The sequence below is a fragment of the Balaenoptera acutorostrata genome, chromosome 2, assembly GCF_949987535.1.
Source record: "Balaenoptera acutorostrata chromosome 2, mBalAcu1.1, whole genome shotgun sequence".
Classification (NCBI taxonomy): Eukaryota; Metazoa; Chordata; class Mammalia; order Artiodactyla; family Balaenopteridae; genus Balaenoptera; species Balaenoptera acutorostrata.
The window spans coordinates 133,506,406-133,526,608 of record NC_080065.1 but is presented as its reverse complement, the minus strand read 5'-3'; the positions used below and the strand labels follow the sequence as shown (position 1 = coordinate 133,526,608).

The 20,203-nt window shown below is 38.8% G+C and overlaps 1 protein-coding gene across 2 annotated transcripts in view; it reads left to right on the top strand.

Moving 5' to 3' along the window:
- HTR4 (5-hydroxytryptamine receptor 4) overlaps nt 1-20,203 on the top strand; it is a 307,370-nt gene that overhangs the window by 152,589 nt on the left and 134,578 nt on the right. For both annotated transcript variants that reach the window (XM_057538279.1, XM_057538275.1), the window contains one exon: nt 5,227-5,299. In XM_057538279.1, coding sequence (XP_057394262.1) covers nt 5,274-5,299 — 26 coding nt within the window. In that variant the 5' untranslated portion in view covers nt 5,227-5,273. The remainder of the gene's footprint in view (nt 1-5,226; nt 5,300-20,203) is intronic.

Here is a 20,203-nt window from a genome sequence, read left to right as displayed (position 1 = left end):
GAACAGTGAGTTAGTTAGTAGTGGGTCAAGCTGAGTGACTCCTGGTCCAGTGTTCCTTCCATTGTGCCAAGCTCCCACCCTCAATTTGGCAATTAAGATAAATAATGTTTTACTTATTCCTGACACTTGTCCAAAACAAAGGTATTGGAATATGCCCTTTGATGTAGAAATTTAACCCATGTAGGCATACTCTATAAAGAAACGTGGTCAATCCATGCACAGTTATGCATGAATATCTGCCCATGCGGCCAAAACCAAAGGAAGAAAACCAAAGTGCAGCAAAGCAAGCTGAGGTTATGACATAGCTCCAAGTAGGCAGATGTTGGCACTATACCAAACTACATCAATATTTCACTCCAATAGGTGGGGACTATTTACAGGTGAGCCCTGTGCTCTCACTTCTCATAATAGAGATGCAACTACACACCTTCTGTTAACCATTAACAACTGTTCCACAGCAATCTTTCAGAGTATTCTGAGTAAAAGAACAAGGGTAAAGATGGGGTGTGCTTACCTTCAGGGTTTGCCCTTTAGTTTTTTAAAATTTGTAAGCCAGAAAACTAAGGGTTGGAATCAGCATTTGGTGGCATAAAGAATTTCACCTCTTCCTCCTCCTTCTCCTCCCGTTTTAAGGAAAGATCAGTCTCAATGTATCCAACAGGGAAAAGAAGCTCCAAGGAATATGATGGAGTTGTATGTTGCTGTAGCTTTACTTTTGTGACAGATAAAGTGTTTTGAATAATTAGTGACTTGATGTCCTATTGCTGAGATAATAATGAGACCTTCATTTGTACCTCACATGGTAGAAGGGTTTATTTGGCTCCCTCTTCCACCCCTTTCCCAGGACTTGCTGTGCTTTTTTTTCTGATTATGATGATCTAGGAGTGTTTCTCTGAAGGAGACAAGGATACAGCATGACTATCATTAAAACACACACATACACACACATGCACGTGTGCCATATGCACACGAGGGCTAACTGAATTTCAAATTAGAACTTTTAGAAGGGATGTAGCTTATATCTGAGCATGGGAGATGCTCTCAGTTGATTGTACTTTTAATTAACTGGGTAGTATTTTGTTAAGGAGTCAGAAATATAAGTATGCAACATAAAAGCATGGTTCCTTGCACACACCTGTCACTCTGAGCAGTCTTCCCAGCAAGTGGTGTCCCTATAATCACAGCTCAGATTAGATATCCCTGGTGAGCACGGCAGAAAATAGTGGACTGTAATCGATGAATCAATTCAGGATAAGTACTAATCACCAGCTTCTCTTTTGTTACTGTTCATCTCTAACAAAATGCATGTTCTCACTGGCTTGTTAAATGGCAGTCATTTTAAATTTGCTCATTGAGTTTCCATGAGCAAAATATAACAATGTACATTGCTATGAATATATAGTTTTCCCCATGTTGTAACATTTTCAAATGCAGTTTCAATGAATGAACTTTAGCTAGCTTTTAACTGTTTTCCTTAGTTCCAGCTTTTCTTCCTTCTCATCTGTATACAAATACAATGTTGATTTTCTTGTATATAACTAAGGATTTTTTTGTTTGTTTGTTTCAAATAATGGTTGGCCCAACTCAGATTGGCTTACAAAGGAAAAAGAGAATTTTTTGGCTCAATATAATTGGGAAGTTTAAGTATAAAACTGTCTTAAGACACTGCTAGACCTTAAGCCTCAAATTATCTCATCAGGACTCGGCATTCTCTATGTTGCAACTCTGTTTTCCTTTGGGTGTTAGCTTCCTTCTCAGACAAGCTCTCCCCACAAAGTGGCACTGATGGCCACCAGCAGCTTTAAATTGAAAGTCTATCAGTTTAGCAACAGCAGGGGAAAGACAGGCTCTTTCTAGCAAAAATCCCAGGGCTGGCTTTGCAGTCTAGCTGGTGAGTTAATGAATCCTTGTGGCCAGAGAATGGACTATTCTGATTGGCCAGTCCTGGTCATGTGCTCATCAGTGGGATTGAGGCAGGGGAGGCATTCCACAAAGGAAAATCAAGGCACTGTTCTCAGAGAAAGAGGAAATAAATGGTCAGCAGAAAATTAAAGGAAATATTCACTTTCATGAGGAGTTTCCCTTGTTAACAGTGGGAGGAAGTGTGATAGGATGACAAAAACTATGCAAGAGGGAAGAGATATGGGAACATATGTATATGTATAACTGATTCACTTTGTTATAAAGCAGAAAGTAACACACCATTGTAAAGCAATTATACTGCAATAAAGATGTTAAAAAAAAAAAAAACTATGCAAGATAAAGCTTGAGTTTCAGAATTGACAACCCTGGATTGAATTCTCAGTTTGGTTAAGTGCTAGCTGTGTGACTTTGGCAAGTCAGGTAACCTCTTTGACCCTTAGTCTCTTCATCTAACAATAGACATAACGTCTCAGAGGTTGGAGGAGAAGGAAAAGGACGGTATTTAGCACTTGTTAATACTTAGTAAAGAGTAAATAAGTTGAACTGGTTTTTGATACTTTTAAAAATTACAGTATTTATTCTGGAGTGGTTCACATACTACCTCCCAGAGGGAAAGTCACAAGCTCTCAAACCTCAGTTTCCTCATTTGCAAAACGAATTAACTACTTAGTTGACTCAAGAAATATCTATGAAGAGAATACTTTAGGCATTTTTCTAGGCACTGAAGTTATAATAGTGATCAAGATATAACTATGCCCTCTTGAAACTTATATTTTAGTAAGGGAGATAGATCACTAATAAAGAAGCAATGGCGTATATATAAGGTGTGTACTAAGAAGAAAAAAATAGAGTGGATACAGAGGATGGAAACTTTCAGAAAATGAGGTCTGAAATTTTATTTAGATGGTCGGGGAACTGACAGCCTTATTTCCTGTGTCCCTAAGGAAGTAAAGGAGTGATCTACATGGTAGCATTCTAGGGAGAGGAAACAAGTGAAAAGGCTCTGAGGTGAGAGCCTACTATGATGGTCAAGGAAAGACGCAAAACCAAAGAGTTCAAAGGTGGTGAGGGGGTGGGGCATGGCTAAAGCTGGGTTGGAGAGGAGCTGGGACCAGATCATGATAAGGAGTTTGGATTTTATTTTAAGCATGACAGAAAGCCACTAGAATTTTATATAGGCAAGAAATGATCTGACTTCCATTTAAAAAATATTCTGGCTACCATGGGGAGAAGAGATGATAGTGGAGCTAGCAGGAGACCAGTTAGGAAAGTTAGGAGAGTAGTTAGGACACAAGTTGGGAAAGGAGATGGTGGCTTGGACCAGGTGCTGGTTTTGGAGGTAATGAAAAAAAGTCAGATTGAGGAATCATTTTCAAAGTAGAGGGAGTGAGTTTGCTGATAGTTTGATTGTAGCGTGTGAAAAAATGTGGTGTTTTGTCTGTGCAACTGGATAAATGGTGGAGCCATTTCCTGAGATGGAGAATGCTAGGGGAGGAGTAAGTTTTGTGCTGGAGCGGGAAGTGAAGGGTTTAGTTTGAAATGCTTTTTAATCATACAAGTTGAGATGTCAGGTAGGTGATATGAGTCTGGGAAAGGCCTAGACTTTATAACTTTGGAAATCTCTAGTGAACAGACTGTTTTTTAAGCCATGGGAATGGATGTTAATCTGTTATTTTTTGCTCTTTCCAGAAACATAGGTTATTTATACGATCTGCATTAGGACACTAGCTAGTGAAAATAGGTAACTGTATTGTTATGATTAAAATAATATGAGTATTTTCAGTTTTTTTAAACCGTTTTTGAGGGTGGGTAATCATATCCCTTTGAGAATCTAGTAAACTCTTGATCATCATCTGCCTAGAAAAAAAATAGATGTGCACACACACCATCTCACTTCAGGAATGATTTTAGATAGAGGAGTACAAAGGTTGGAACCCTGCCGCTTCAGTAGTTAGGGCTTTGTACTTATGTACTTCAAATAAAAGATTATTCCAGATTCAAAATGTAAAAGAGATAGAAGTAGACAGAAGTGCTTTGTTTGAGGTCAGAGTAGGAGATTGAGTCCTGTAGGCTGAGCCTTCCTCATACCTGTCACAAACCCAGAAATGCCCATGGGAGCCCATGTTAATCTTAGAGGCTTTAAAGAATAAACTTTGAAAAACACAGAGAGACCCATGTCCTTTCCAGCTCTGGTGGCCTGCCATTCTTTTCCTGGCTGCCAGGCATATATGTTTGGTTCACCCTGACCAAGGAATCCAAGGGCCCAGGCTGAGTTTCATGGTTTTGTTATGTAGATAAACAGATTTACAGTTTCTTCCATGTAAAATTTTATTGGAAAACCAGCAGATGGAATTATAGAATATCAGAGCTAGAAGTAAACCCAGAGATCATCTCTTCCAATCTCTTCTGTTTATTGAGAAGTAGAGGATGAAGTTAGAAGGAGAAAGGGTCTTGCTTAGGGTAACTCCAAAAGAAACAGACTGAGCTCCACCCCTATGTTCTCTGATTCACCATGTTTTAGAACAAATGTGGTGAAAAATATAGGAATTCTTCTGAAAACTGAAACTACACAGCCAGTTCAGAGAGCTGACTTGGTGGAGATCAGTGAGTGTCCATCCATTAAAGGGTGTAAGGTCTTCTGAGGGTCTGTGCTAGAGGAACTTACAGTCGTTTGAAAATTGACTCCTCTTCAGTTGTGAGTTCTTAGCCTGGGGTTCATGGAGGGGCCTCAAGGAATTATGGGCTCCCCAGAAAGTGTGTATGTATGTACATGCACATCTATTTTTTTTTTCTAGGAAGAGGGTTCTCAAGAGTTTACTAGATTCTCAAAGAGATTGATCCACCCTCAAAAAGGGTTTTCTAAAAAAAACAACCTGAAAAATCCTCATAGGAAACAAGATGGCTGACAATTTTAGGCAATGTACTATTTTAATCATAACAATGTAGTTACCTGTTTTCACCAGCTAGTGTCCTAATGCAGATCATATAAACAAGCTATGTATCTGGGAAGAGCAAAAAATAACAAATAAACAGATTAAACATGGAGTAAAAAGAAATACCTTTACGTTTTAATCTCTAAGAGATTAGTCAAATGTAAAGAAACCTTTTGCAGTACTCAGCTGTGCCATACCTCAGTATGCCAATAGCTTTTTGCTGTAGTATTGTTTCTTAAATACTTTTCCGACACACTACAAAAGTCCTAATAATTAGGAAGCAATGAGTATTTGGCATTTTTTCCCTTCACGACTTTTATTTTCCTACATTACTTTCTTGTCTAATCTCTTTTTTATTTCCCCATTACAGTACCCTGTGCACACTGAAATCCAACTCACCCATGCCTATTTCCTGTAATGGACGAACTTGATGCTAATGTGAGGTATGTTACATTTCTGTATACATTGTGCTGTAAATTGTGGTCATTTGAACTCTGAGGTCTCTGAAAAGTCTGTTGTAGTAGAGTTACAAAGCTAATAGATGTGGATTTTCTTCAATATTTCATATATAATCGTGAGTGTGGTACTGTTTGATTATTAATGTTTTTTCATTTCTGTTTAAATGATAAATATAATATGGCTATAAATGATTCCAGATGCCTATACTAAAAGTCTGCATTACGGGAGATACTCTTCCATGAAAATAGATATTCATCTCTGTAATAGGAAGAAAGAAGATGTATTTAAATGGGAGTAAAAATAGCTTAAGAATATTTATCTGTACATCTAAACTTTAGATATACCTTTAAATAGCTTTTTGTGACAAGTGCTAGTTTGCCAGTTCTTTTATCAACCAGGTCATTAGATTATGTGACATGATGGTTGCATGGTATAGTTACATAAAGCTAAATGAGTTTTGTTTTGTTTTTCTGTAATTTCCTGCAACCCTTGGAGATCAAATAATAGGATGGCTTCTAGGGATTTTTTTTTTTCTTTAAAGGCTTTCTGCATTTTATTCGGTACAACCAAATATTGTGGAGAAAATTGTATTCAATAAGGCTTAAATGTTATGAATTGGCATTTGAGGCTGAAGATATCATTGATATCAATAGCTGGAAGACATGCTCAAAAAATACATTCTTGGTGCAATCACAGGAGCAGTTTTTCTTTCATTTGAGATCTGTAGGAAAGCACATTTCAGGTATAGATCAGGGGCACTATGCCTCTGTGTTTGATGTAGGAGAATGCTGTGACAAAATGGAGCTGTCAAATATCTTGACAGAAACTCACAGAAACTCTAGTGTAATGTGACTGGAGCTGCAAAGATGTACTACCACTCCAATGCAGGGGTTCCTTAAGGGTAGAATATGTCTCATGAATAATCCCTGGCACATGGTGGATATTTAGTAAAGAGTTATTGATCAGCCAGTAATTGTGCTACATATATTTCAAATAGGGTGATGTTCTAGTATACTTAGGTATGCACAGAGACTCTATATTCAGCAGTAAAACATTTGTACACTCCCAATGGAAGCATCGTGGACTTTGATATTTACCAAACACACTGACTTGATGCAGAGTATTAGGACTTTAACAGAGATTTTTAGGCTAGTACCACATACTTAATTTTCCTCTGAAAATTTGTGGCGTTATTTGCACAGAGAAAGCATAGTGGAATCTAGAGAGTCTCCATTTTATTTTTATTAATTAAAAGGCCAAAGTGAGCAGTGTCAATGGTGATAAGTTTATCAAATTGTTTTAAGTTTCAGACATTGTATTAAACTGGATCAGTTGTTTAAAATCAGTACTTCTTTTTGGATGATTCAGATAGTATGATCCCTAACATTTCCAGCTTTTCAACATTTATTTATAGCAGCATTGGATTCTAATAGCAGAATACAATTCAATTAAATGAACATTAGCCATTCTCCTGGGTGCTGTAGATCTGCAATGCAGGATACAAGATGATATCACTCCTCGGAATCTTGTCTCTACACCATCCTCTCTGTCTGATTTCTAACCTGATCCCATCAACATATGCTCATCCTCACCTACGCCCCATCTCTACCCACAATATTAGTAACATGCAAGTGCCACAGACTTTCCAGCCATTTCCTTCTCAGCCCACCCTCTGGGTGTCCATAGTAAAGGACATTTATTTACCAAATTGTGATGCATGGATCAATAGTAATGCATGATGATTTTAGGTGGTACATGAACGTCTGTTTTATTTTTAAATAAATATTTATTTTAAGGTAACCTTATGGTGGTAATACTATTTTGCCACTGATAGTAGTGAAGTAGAGTTTTCTTTTAAAATACATTTACTTAAAATTTGAAAGTAAGTTTTATTTAAAGAAAAAAATTATAAGCAGTGTTTTTTCATTATTATTATTATTATTGGCCATGTTGGGTTTTTGTTGCTGCACGTGGGCTTTCTCTAGTTGTGATGAGCGGGGGCTACTCTTTCTTGCAGTGCGCGGGCTTCTCATTGCGGTGGCTTCTCTTGTTGCGGAGCACGGGCTCTTGGTGCGCGGACTTCAGTAGTTGCAGCACGTGGGCTCAGTAGTTGCAGCACATGGGTCCTAGAGCGCAGGCTCAGCAGTTGTGGCGCACAGGCTTAGTCGCTCTGTGACATGTGGGATCTTCCCAGACCAGGGCTTGAACCCATGTGCCCTACATTGGCAGGCGGATTCTTAACCACTGTGCCGCCAGGGAAGTCCCTATACAGCAGTGTTAATTATATTTATCATGTTGTACTTAGGCGTTTGCATCTTTTACCTGCCTTCATCCTTGTTAAGAGAGTAAATCCTAAGAGCTCTCATCGCAAGAAAAAGTATTTGTTTTCTATTTCTTTAATTATGTATCTGTATGAGATGATGGATGGTCACTAAAATTATTGTGATAATCATTTCATGATGTATGTAAGTCAGCTCATTATGCTGTACACCTTAAACTTATACAGTGCTGTAAGTCAATTATATCTCCATAATGCTGGAAAAAAAAGAAAAATATTATGTACTTTTAAAATATTCATTAATAAATGAATGTGAAAAAAATCACAAGGGTACTATGCAGATAACTAGGGTCCAGAAACCCATGTTCTAGGTATAACTAGAGAGAGTAAATTTTATCATTTGAAGAATAGGAACCAGAAATTTTTTTTTGGTAAGGAAATGTCTTCACTTGGTAAAGTGCCCGTATAGAGTGAAAGCCAAAGGGTCTGGGTCCCTGGCACAGGAGAGGAATTTTTTAACTTACTCTGAAGACAGGAAAATGAGTGACCAGAGGAGGGAGAAGGTAGGAAAAGAGAAGATTCAGAGAAGAAGGAGAGTCTGGATCCTGCTTAGCAGAAGGTGGGACATCTAGCTGCGTGGTGGCTGTAAGACGTTGAGAGGAGTTAGGTTGCATCTTTTTGTTTGTTTGTTTAAAAATGCATGATGTGTGTGCTGACCTCTCCCAGCACCGAGTTCTTCAACAAAATTTTCTAGCTTGGCTAGGAAAGGAGTGTGGAATGTTTACTATGTGTGAGGTCTTGGAATGTTTACTATGTGTGAGGTCATCATGAGCTATAAACTTAATGTGTATTATCCTTTTAATTTTTAAAACGATCCTCTGAGGCACAGCTTTATTATCCCCATTTTACAATGTGTGGTAACTAAGGTACAAAGAGGTTAAGTAAACTGCTCAAGGTCATAAAACCACACTGCCTCCTACTATACTACAGATATTTTATATGAGTGTGTGTGTGTGTACGCGCGCGCATGTGTAAATTGGTGAGATGCCTGACATTCCTGTCTGGGTAAATGTAGTTTGGAAGAGAGAATGCATGTGTGAGAATGAAAACCCCAAAGGCACAGGATGAGTGTGAATCAGAAATCTGAGAGAAAGATTTCTACGGGCTATAGAATTGAGAGTCTCCAGCCAATTTTCCCCAGATATCAAGGAACAGAGAGGTCCTAGTTGACACTTAGGGCTAAATAAAATGTCTAGCATTTAAGTATTTTGTCAGGCCATACTGGTTACCTAATTTTTGGTTTGTTTGGTTTCATTTAATTGAGTTTGCTATTTCACTTTGATCCTTATTATTGTATATCTACCAGTGTTATTGACTATAAGCATCAGAAACTAACTTGCTGGGCTTCCCTGGTGGCACAGTGGTTAAGAATCCACCTGCCAATGCAGGGGACATGGGTTCAAGCCCTGGTCCGGGAAGATCCCACATGCCGTAGAGCAGCTAAGCCTGTGCACCACAGCTACTGAGCCTGCGCTCTAGAGCCCGAGAGCCACAACTACTTAGCCTGCATGGCACAACTACTGAAGCCTATGCACCTAGAGCCCGTGCCCCACCACAAGAGAAGCCACTGCAATGAGAAGCCCATGCACCGCAACGAAGAGTAGCTCCTGCTCACCGCACCTAGAGAAAGCCCAGACACAGCAACGAAGACCCAACCCAGCCATAAATAAATAAATAAATTTATAAAAAAGAAAGAAAGAAAGAAAGAAACTAACTCGCTAACGTATTCAAAGGTAATTTTTGGGAAGCTACAATGTGTATTTTCAAAGAATTAAGGTGAAAATTCTGGGGGACCAGGTTTGCAACTAAACAAGAACTTTGAGAATTCTAGTAGAGCTAGGAAGTGGAACAGTGACCAACCATGGAAAGAAGTGGTCAGTACATTTCTGCACCATGGATAATGTCCAACCATTTCCTCTTTCTGTATGCTACTCAAGAGTCAGAATCAGACATCTGATTGACCAAGCTAATTCATGTGACCACTTGTTGTCCATTTCATAATGGGAGGCAGGTATTACTCAAGATGACATGCAATGGAGGAAAGTTAAATCCTCCAAAGTAATTGGTGCTTTTTAGAAGGGGGGAATTGAGGCTTGGTAGCCCAAATATGTTAATGTCCAGCTCCATTCGTTTTGTAGTGGTTGGATTTATTTATGGTATTTCAATAATGCTGCTCCATTGGTAAATAAAAATATGTGAGGGTTCCTTCATTAGTTTGATATAATTAGTTAAGCACCTAAACGATGTGCGAGGAAGAGTTAACATAAGTGCCTGTTCTTAAGTATCTCAAGCTAGAAGATAGTTGCACAAATAGCATTTAATACAATGACAAAAGAGCCCAAATAGTGGGCTATACAATGAGCTGTATTCTCTGTGAACTAACTATAAGGGAGGGCTAAAAAAAAAAAAAAAAAGAAATGCTAGGTTTGGATTTTAGAAATAGGAGAAGCATTACAAGCATTTTTTCCCTTAAGAGCTTTCACTGCAGAGAGCAGTCGATATAGGATGGATTGACTCAGGATGAAAAGCCAGCAGTGAATCAGGCCCTGGTTGGAGTGGCAAGTTCCGGATGAGTTCTGTCCCTTGGTAAATACTGTAGTGTCTCACAAACTTAGCAGTCACCCGTTTCCAGGCAGTCTGACACCCACCTGATGTCAGTTTTTGGTCTGTTTGCTTCTTGTTGGGGCTCTAGAGGAGACAGCTGCATTCTTTTTGAAGGGTTGAAGAAAGGAAAATGGAAACAGTGGCTTCAGTGATTTTGTAGCAGATACTCTTTGAGGATATCATTGGCCTGTGTTTGGGCAGCGAGCCTGGCGGTGCCTTACCCCAGTGCTATCCCTAAGCCCCTGAGGCTGCTTAATGCAGCCCTGAAACACTTACTGCCTGACTTCAGAGATAACCCATGCCTTTTGTTTTGTTTGTTTTAACTACCAGATTCTTCCCACTGACATGTGGTTTTCCTCAGCTCAAGTGTGATCCCTAAAGGCCACCCAGGTCTCCGTCCTTTTCTTCCTGCTGTTTATTACACTTAAACAGTTTCTGCTTTCTAAGAATTTTTTTTTCTATCAATTTCTAGTTCCAGAAAGTGCAGGGTTCAGGCAGAAGACATAAGGGGAGGAAAAGTCCAAATATACACACAGTTGCTCTTTGAAGATTTCTCAAGATAAAGACCTCAGACTTTGAGTGGAGAGGAAGTTTATTTTTTAATCTTGATTCTTTTTAGCTGTGGCTTCTTCCTAACCTTGACTCATCACCCTGCCCCAGTACACTTTCCTGCCGCACTGCCTCTCTTTAGTAAGAATACCTTGGTTTAATACTCTTTCTCCTCTACAGAAAAACTGTTGTGCTTTCTCATTAATGTTTCTCGTTAGCAACCAAAAAAGCATCATATAGGAATGATTAATCATATAAATGGTAGCATTTCCCTCCTTTTGCTACGGTTTCTAGCAAAGTCAGAACCAAATTTATAACTACCACTGGCAACTATAGAAGATCTCCAGGCACTTACTATGGCTCTAACATGCCCTTATTTGATTTTTCCAGCCCTTTTTGTCACTTCATCTTACTTTTTTTGCTTTCTTAACTACATCTTATATTGTTTATTTTTGTAAGCCACTTTAAGGAATGAAGGAAAGGAGGAAGAAAGAGAGGGAGAAAGGAATCCAAGAAGAAACCTTTTTTCCAAGGGAGAATCTTTCTTCCTTCTTTGGTAGGGCTTGATGCCATGTGCTGGGGAGCCACTAAACATCATTGAACAGAAGATCAAGATGGCAAGCTTTTGTATAAAGCACAAAAAATCTGAATAAATGCCAAAAGCTGAATACTCTAAAATATAAAATACATACACGATGTAAATACAACCACCTACTGCACACACATCACAACATTAATTAAAAGCCATAACAAAGAAGAGTATCTGGCTTCGAGTTACAGTTGACCTTTGAACAACATGGGTTTGAACTGCTTGGGTCCACTTACATGCAGATTTTTTTCAAAAGTAAATGCTACAGTACTGCATGGTCCGAGATTGGTTGAATCCATGGATGTGGAACTATGGGTACTGAGGGCCAAGTATAAGTTATACACAGATTTTTCAACTGCTCAGAGGGTTTGTGCCCTTAACCCCCGAGTTGTTCAAGGGTCAACTGTAATTACCCAGTTGCTTTAATTCTGTCATGGCACTAATTTGCAGTTCATTACTTCAAATCAAGAAATAAAATTAATTGGAAATCAACGTGACTACGAGAGTTAATTGAAATGATCCAATTTTAGCGAAGAGAAAAAAGAACAATTTTTAAAATAAGGGAGTTGATTTCTGGTTTGATTATTAGTACTGGTGACAATACTTATATTTCACTAAAGTCTCAGGATGAAGTTGGAATTTTTAATGCTAAATATTCTAAAGCCTTGAAATAACTCGTAGAGTTTAAAATCAATGTGTGCAAGTTGTCAGCCCTAAAGACTTATCAATATGTAATTGATTTGGAAGCAGAGTTAATTCATGTTTGTAACCTGGCAGTTGCAACTGTGAACATGTGGAACTTTAAGTCAGTGAAATGTTTTGCAGGAAATCTCTCTTCAGGCTTTGAAATTGTGACATGCATTAGCATATAAGGAGAAAGTGAGTGGGTACCATTTAAAAGGGGTTATTTTTATGTTGCTTTAGAAATGTAAATGAGAATCATACTCAACTTTATTGCTTGACTGATACAATGGTGATTATTCAGTTAGTCTTCTAATTAGATCATGAACATAGTGACTATGAACTGGAACTTACCCTGTAGTGGAAACCCCTGTTCCTTATGGGGTCACAGGGGACCTTAAGGGGGAGGGTGACATGTTCCTAAAACAATGGTCTCTTGCAATGGGTGAAATTCGCTGGTTGTGGCACAAAGCTAGCAGTCCTCTACATCAGGGGGTCCCCAACCCCCGGGCCTTGGACCGGTAGCAGTCCACGGCCTGTTAGGAACCGGGCGGCACAGGGCAAGCGAGCAAAGCTTCATCTGCCACTCCCCATCACTCACATTACCACCTGAAGCATCCCCCCCACCTCCCACCCCCCCGCCTCCGTGGAAAAACTGTCTTCCGTGAAACCGGTCCCTGTTGCCAGAAAAGGTTGGGAACTACTGCTCTTCATGATGTCACACTATACAGCTTCTGAAGTACATATATCACAGTGATTTCAACTGGCAGCATCACAGGAAGCTGGAAGAGTGGGGTTTTGGGAAACAAAATGATGTGGGTTCAAGTCTTGGCTTTCTCATTTACTAGCTATATGACCTTGAACTAATTATTTCATTTTCAGAGCCTTTAGTTTTGGCATCTGAAAATGGTTTTTTTGTAAGGAATTATAATGTAGGTAATACTCTTAGCAGAGTGTCTCACACATACATGGATCGAACAAATGGTAAATGTTGTCTTTAGTGATCACAGTAATCATGAGATATTGGCTTTATTACCCGTAGGACTGATAATTAACTACTCTACTCTGTAAGTTTCTTGATTGCTTAAATTTGGTGTCCATTTAATTGGCTGACCTTATTAATCAGTTGTTAACTTTTTTTGACTATTTGTCCCTGATTGTGCCCGTTCTCTGTTGAGGAAACTGAGGCTCCCAGAGGTGATAGAAACAAGGGGCATAATTGGGATGAGACCACTGCTCTTCTCTACCCTATTCGGCACTGTTTTCTCTTTACTCTGCAGCTTCCATGAATGTGGATCCATTCCTGTTTGGGAATTGGAGGATCTAGGGTTCAATCCTGTGTCTCTTTGACTCTTAATCTTGTGTTCTATTCAATAAAGACAGCTCTCCATTATATGCAATGCATCCCTAGATTGATGATCTTTGTTTAGAGGAAAACACCTCTGACTTGTTTCTTTCTGCTTCTGTATTTATCAGTGTCCAGTTGGGAAAATAGAGGCTGTTTAATACATTTCAAGAAAAGGGAGGTTTAATGCAGGGCATTGGTCACAAAGCTCCCTGGAAGGGCAAGAAGAAGGGGATGTTAACCAGAGGTCATGAAGCTTCACGGATCTGCTGCAAGCCCTGCTCCCATCACATCTGTTGCTTAAGGAATCATCATTTGCTGCTGCTCTCACTGCTAATGGCACCTCCAGATATTGGAGAAAAAGGTTCTTTTTCCTTCTCAAAGTCCAGTTTCCCATTCTGAACCTCCTATTTGGAGAACATAACCAGAAGCCAGATGGCAAGGAAGTATGGAAAATGTAGTTTTTAGGCTTCTGCCCTTTCTGATTGAGATAAGTGCCATCATCCAGAGTCACATTTCTAGTAAGAGGTGAAGCCAGTGTTTTCACCCAGTTTGCTTGATGTCAGAGCCTAAGTTTCAGTTTGCTTGTGCAAAAATTTCTGTGTTGTAGAGTATTTGTTCTATACATTTTTAGACTTGGGTTCCCAAACTAAAGGCCTGGCACGTATGTTTTTCTGGCCTGTCTCAGTTTTTAAAAATTGACTTAAGCACCTGTGGGGAGGCTGGGCACTCTCCAGTTTACCAGAGAAACAATGAATCCTATTGCCTGCAAAGAACCATTACATTACCTTCCATAGCTACAGCGTCCAGTTGGTCAGGGAGTTCGATCTACCTACCACACCCTTGAAGGCTTTTTATTTTATCACTTAAATTTTGAAAACAGTGGTAAGAATCATTTCCAATTTTATAGATCATATTATGACACTTAGTACCTGCTATTTTCTCCCTGGAAATTTGTTTTATTATCATTTAGCAAATAGGGTTGTATTGAATTAAAGAACTTTTTTCAATTAAAGAATTGGAACAGGTTTCTAAGTAAATATCTGTTAAGCGATTACCATTTTATCAGTCAGGTAATGATGTTCAGGCAGTGTTCTTATTTGCATTTCTAAAGAACTGTAAGAATAATCTTTTTTTTTTTTCCCATTCTCCTCCGCCCACTCACTTGCTTCTGAACTTATAATGGCTTTATTAATTTAAGTGCTTGCAAAAAGTATTATACAAAGTACTCATCCTTGAATGTTCAATACTATCGTGCCCTTTGCATAACAGATATAGATGCATATTCATTGTAAGGTCTCACTATCAACAGTGTAACTGACATTTTTAGCCTTACCTTATCTCAAATGCCACCATTGTTCATTATGTATAATTATTGCAATCCAAACCCTCAAAAGTTGAATTCTAGAAAAAGTGTATGTGTAGATAGTAAAGAACTCTGAAGTTGCTTTTTAAATATGAGAAAAAGGCAATTTCTCAGCATTCAAAAAATATTGGTAATAGTAAATGAAGAAAACTAGATATGGAAGGTCCAGAAATGTGACCAGAAATGTGACCTCTTTCTGCACAAAAGAGGGAAAAGTCATGTCAGGTATTGTGGGAGGATGACTCTGAGTACAGGCTGAATTACAGTGGATGACAGGAATTATGGGCTCAGGGACTCAGGTGACTGTTATACTTGTCCAAGGGATGGTGGATAAGGACCGGAACTAAGATTGAGGGAGTAGGGATAGAGGAAGAAGACACAGATTCTAGAGGAATTTAAGAAGTAGAATTCATGGTAGAAGGTGACCAATTGAATGAGAAAGAAGAGGAAGACATTTTGAAGGTGACCATGGAGCAGTAAGGTGTCTGAAGAAATAGAGCATAGTTCGGAGCTGGTGGAGATGGAGGAAACTGTGAGACATTCTGGTGATAAATATCTAATAGAAAGTTGGCTAAATTGGTGTGGGGCTCAGAGGGGAAATGTTTGGGGAAAGATTCTGATCCCATCTGATGCATGATGGATCAAATGGAATAGAAATTGACCCCCAAAGCTCTAATTATCTTCTAGACAAGGGAAAAATGAATGTAGCTCTCTAAATATTAATATCAAAGAAACTGCCTGTATATGAAACTTCTTCCTTCTTGAGACTTCAGGGGTTATTTCATTCTCTAACTTGCAAGTAATAAGGAAGTTTTGCACAATTAGGATGTGTGTAAGAGTTAACAACTATGACCCTACTGAATTCCTAACCTCAGAAAACTTATGTGAGCAAGCCACCTCCTGTACATCTGGAAATACTAAATTATTTCCTTTGTACTTTAATTTCTAGTCAGTGTGATTGTGGGAATTGAGTCTAATATTTTTCATGGTAAATAAATTATTTATGACTCATGGGGTTATGATGTAAGAAATGTACAAGTATTTGGAAAATAAATAGTGCATTGATTTACTGTGAGTTTTAGACAGGCTATGATAATTAAGGATTTCAACCAATGTAGTACTTTAGTAAAGGATAGGATAGAACTCCCTCTGTAAAAGGGAATGTTTTGGTGGCTTGTCCTGGGATTGAACTGAATTTCATCATTGCATCACTGACAGAAGTTTTGAAAATAAATTGAGTTGCCCCAAAGAATCCTGAGAATCAGAAAAATGTGGCAGATTTCTGTTTGCAACTACAGACATGTTATTTTCTATGCTTGTGTTACTGATGGGCTATCCAATTTGACACTCCTAATTGACAGGAAGAAGTACCAGCCAACCAGTCTTCTAGCTTATTGAGAGATTTTATAGGCCTCTCAGACCAGTTCTCTGGTGAATCAGCCTGAGGTTGGGGTTATGATTTTTTTATACTAGTGAAAGAGGAATTGTCTCTGAGTAAAGATCAGCTTTGGAATCTGGGAAACGCATTTGTGGGAACAAAAGCAGAAGAGAGAAATGTTCAATCCACTTCAGAAAAAAACTTTGCTTCTAAGAACCTCCACTTTAATTGTTTGCAGGAACATTGATGCTGCTAATTAAAAGTAGCGAAGTTGAAAGGTATTTAAAATATCTCATCTAGTCAAAAAGCCCTAAGCAGTTAGTCATATTTTTTAAAAATTTGTAATTCATATTTGATTAATTATGACATGCTTCTATCCAAGTTATGCTGAACTGATGAGGTTTTACTCTGTGGAAAAAAAATAGTAACCTTTTTACACCAGCTTAATTTTAGGACTGTTTTATTTAGAATTATGTAACCTTGACTCTGCAACCCTCTGCTTCTCTTCCTGTCATTTCTGTCAGGCCTCACCATTTCTTTTCTGAGCGATTGGCGTCATCGCCAAACTCCTTTCTTGACTATGGCTGTCCCACCTCCAGTTCATTTAGCAGTCACATGACTGCCCATCTTTCTATAGCTTATGTTTAATCATGCGCATCCCCTGTCTTTTGTCAACTTCCTATTCACACTTTGAATTCAAACTTATCTTCTACAGACCCACAAGCCTTCCCAACCTCCCCGCTATGCTCCCGGATCTCTGTATACAAATTGCTGTTATTATTGCTGTTTGTAATTGTCAGAGTTGATTGTAGTTATTTGTTTAATATGTCTACCTCCTCTGCTGGATTTCATGTGGCCAGTATTTATCACACTGTCTGGCATATTATAGTGTTGGAGGAATTTAAGTAAAATTGAGAAAGCCTTTATATTTCACTTTACAATTCTTTAGACAAGATCTCATCATCACTCCAGGCCTGTCATAAACAGGGTTGTGCCCAGCAGATGCTAGCAGCCACCACCTCTTCCTCCCACCCCCCATACACCAAATCTCACTTGCAGTTATGGATTCTCAGGGTGTGAGATTTGGAGAGGAGATAGGAGGATGGAAAGAACACCTGTTCTCTCTTTGAAGTTGAGAAGGCCTCTCCGGTGGGGCTGTTTACAGATTCACAGCATGACCTCTAGTGACAGGGCTGGTGCTCCCTTTATTTTGCGTCCTTTACCTGGGATGGACTCTTTTGCAGTGCTGCCACCACCATTCCTGCTGTGTCTCACTAACAGGTATCGAGCACTCAATAATGTAGGTGCTGTGCTAAACCCTTTATCACTACTTTTTCATTCACTCCATATAACAGTTCTGTGAAGGGGGTGATCTTATCATCTGCATTTTATAGGTAGTAACACTGAGACATAGAAAGATTAATTAACTTGCCCAAGTTCATACAGCTAACACATGGTGGAGTCAAGCATCCAAACTTAGGAGGTCTGACTCCTGAGCTCTGTCTCCTGACTCCTGTACTGCAGCTTCCTCTTTACCACGGTACCACGGTGGTGCATTACTGATGCTGGTATTATTATGCCAAGCTCTCAGGCCACCATTACTCATTTACTTCTACAACTTCTGCTACTACTTCAACTATTATTATTAATTCTATTATTTCTACTGTCTTTACTACCACAACTTTGAGTTCCTAATACTTTCTTTGTTCCGAATACTATGCTAAGTGCTTTATCAACAGTGTCACTGGGGAACAATACAGGTGACCAACTCTGAGAAACAAAGCCTGTGTCATCCCAGAGAGAGGAGCCCGTGTGCTCTGTGATCAGAGGAGATTATGCCCTTTTCAATAGGCTTTCTGTTTCTCTTTGCCTCATTCTCCAGGAATTCTTCCTCACCTCTAATAAGAAATCCATTAGCTGTATCACTTCTGTTTTTTTTTTCTTCCCATATTCAGAGGAGACTGAGATCGGCTGGGGACCTAGAATATTAGCATAATTATGGTCCTTCAGAGACCTTAAGAGAGTTGAAGGCTCTCCCATGTATCAGAATTCCCACTGTGGTGTCCTAGGAAGTAGACACCTGCTTCTGCTTGAAAATTCCACTCCTCTTTTTAAGTATGTCCAGGTAATTGGTTAAATTAGACTTAATCATCAATTCAATCCAGATTATTATGTATTTCAGTGAAGAAAAACAACCATGGTGAGACTGTCAAATTATGTAATATTTTAATAGTCAGGTCTGGCAATAGGTTTTATTTTACAGACTATTAAGTTTGCCCTGCGCCTTTACTCTTTCTCTCATTTTCTGTGCTGTTGTTTAACATGCTACTTCTTTGTTTGTCCAGTTGCTGTCCCTGTCTCTTCCCACAGAGCAGGCATCATCTGCATCTGCCTCCAGGAAACAGGTTCGCTGGGCTGGACGGCTTTCCTTAAGACAACTTCAGGGGGTTAGTTCTTTCCTATCTACTTGAAAGCCAGGAGCCCATTTCCATCTTAGTCCCTGGGTTTCCCAAGCAGATAACTCTAGTTTAAGAATGACTGATGCCTTTTCTCTTCTGTCACCTTTTCCTGTTCCCTGCTGTCTTTTCTTCTCCTCCTCTTCCTCTTCTACATTGTGTTCCTGGCATGTCACCTTGCATCCCTCTCTCCCTGTCTCCCCTAGTTCTCTTTTTCTCTTGCATTTCCACTCTGCTTGGCACTTCTACTCTCATTTACAACCCATCGTTTTCATCCGCTTCTTGTTTCTCAATATTTTTATCTCCCCTAACCCCTTACTTATTAGTTCATTGTCAAACATTTTTCTTTTGTTTTACAAATGGATTTTTAGGAATACTTGCATACAAACTTGTGAATTGACAAGTGTTCACCAACTATCTACAATATGTATGGGTGTTTCTGGTTGAAAAGAAGTATGAGATAACAGTTCTGGCTAGTGATAAGACCTCATATTAATAGTTTATTTACAAGGTATTTCAGAGTTTACAGTGTGCTTTCTTTTATTTATTTATTTAAAATTTTTTATTGGAGTATAGTTGATTTACAGTGTTGTGTTAGTTTCTGCTGTACAGCAAAGTGAATCAGTTATATGTATACATATATCTACTCCTTTTTAGATTCTCTGCCCATATAGGTCATTACAGAGTCTTGAGTAGAGTTCCTTGTGCTATACAATAGGTCCTTATTAGTTATCTTTTTTTTTTTTGGCCGCACCACATGGCTTGCGGGATCTTAGTTCCCTGACCAAGGATCAAACCCATGCTCCCTGCAGTGGAAGTGCAGAGTCTTAACCACTGGACCACCAGGGAAGTCCCTAGTTATCTATTTTATATACAGTAGTGTGTATGTGTTAATCCCAATTTCCCAATTTATCCCCCTCTCCCCCTTTCCCCTTGGTAGCCATAAGTTTGTTTTCTACATCTGTGACTCTATTTCTGTTTTATAAATAAGTTCATTTGTACCATTTTTTTTTAGATTCTACGTATAAGTGATATCATATGATATTCATCTTTCTCCGTCTGACTAACTTCACTCAGTATGACAATCTCTAAGTCCATCCATGTTGCTGCAAATGGCATTATTTCATTCTTTTTTATGGCTGAGTAATATTCCATTTTATATATGTACTACATGTATATCCATTCCTCTGTCGGTGGACATTTAGGTTGCTTCCATGTCCTGTACACGTCCATTGTTACCTAATTCTCACAACATCCAGCAAAATAGGGCAAGTATTATTAACCTAACTTACAGATAAAGGAAATGAAAATTTGACAGGTTATGAAAAAGATTTTTTGTGCTTAAGGTCACATCACTGGTATATGACAGAACCAAGATTAGAATCCAGGTGTTTTGATTCTGAGTCCAGTGTTGTTTTTACTATACATTGGGCAGTAAGTACACACAAGAGTATCATAAGTATATCAGCATGGTAACAGTGGTGTTATATGGTGCTAAAATGTAAGTAGAGAGACATGATGTAACTAGGTATTTGTTCTAGGTTGGGATATGTGGAAGTGTTAACTGAAGTCTGGTGAGAAG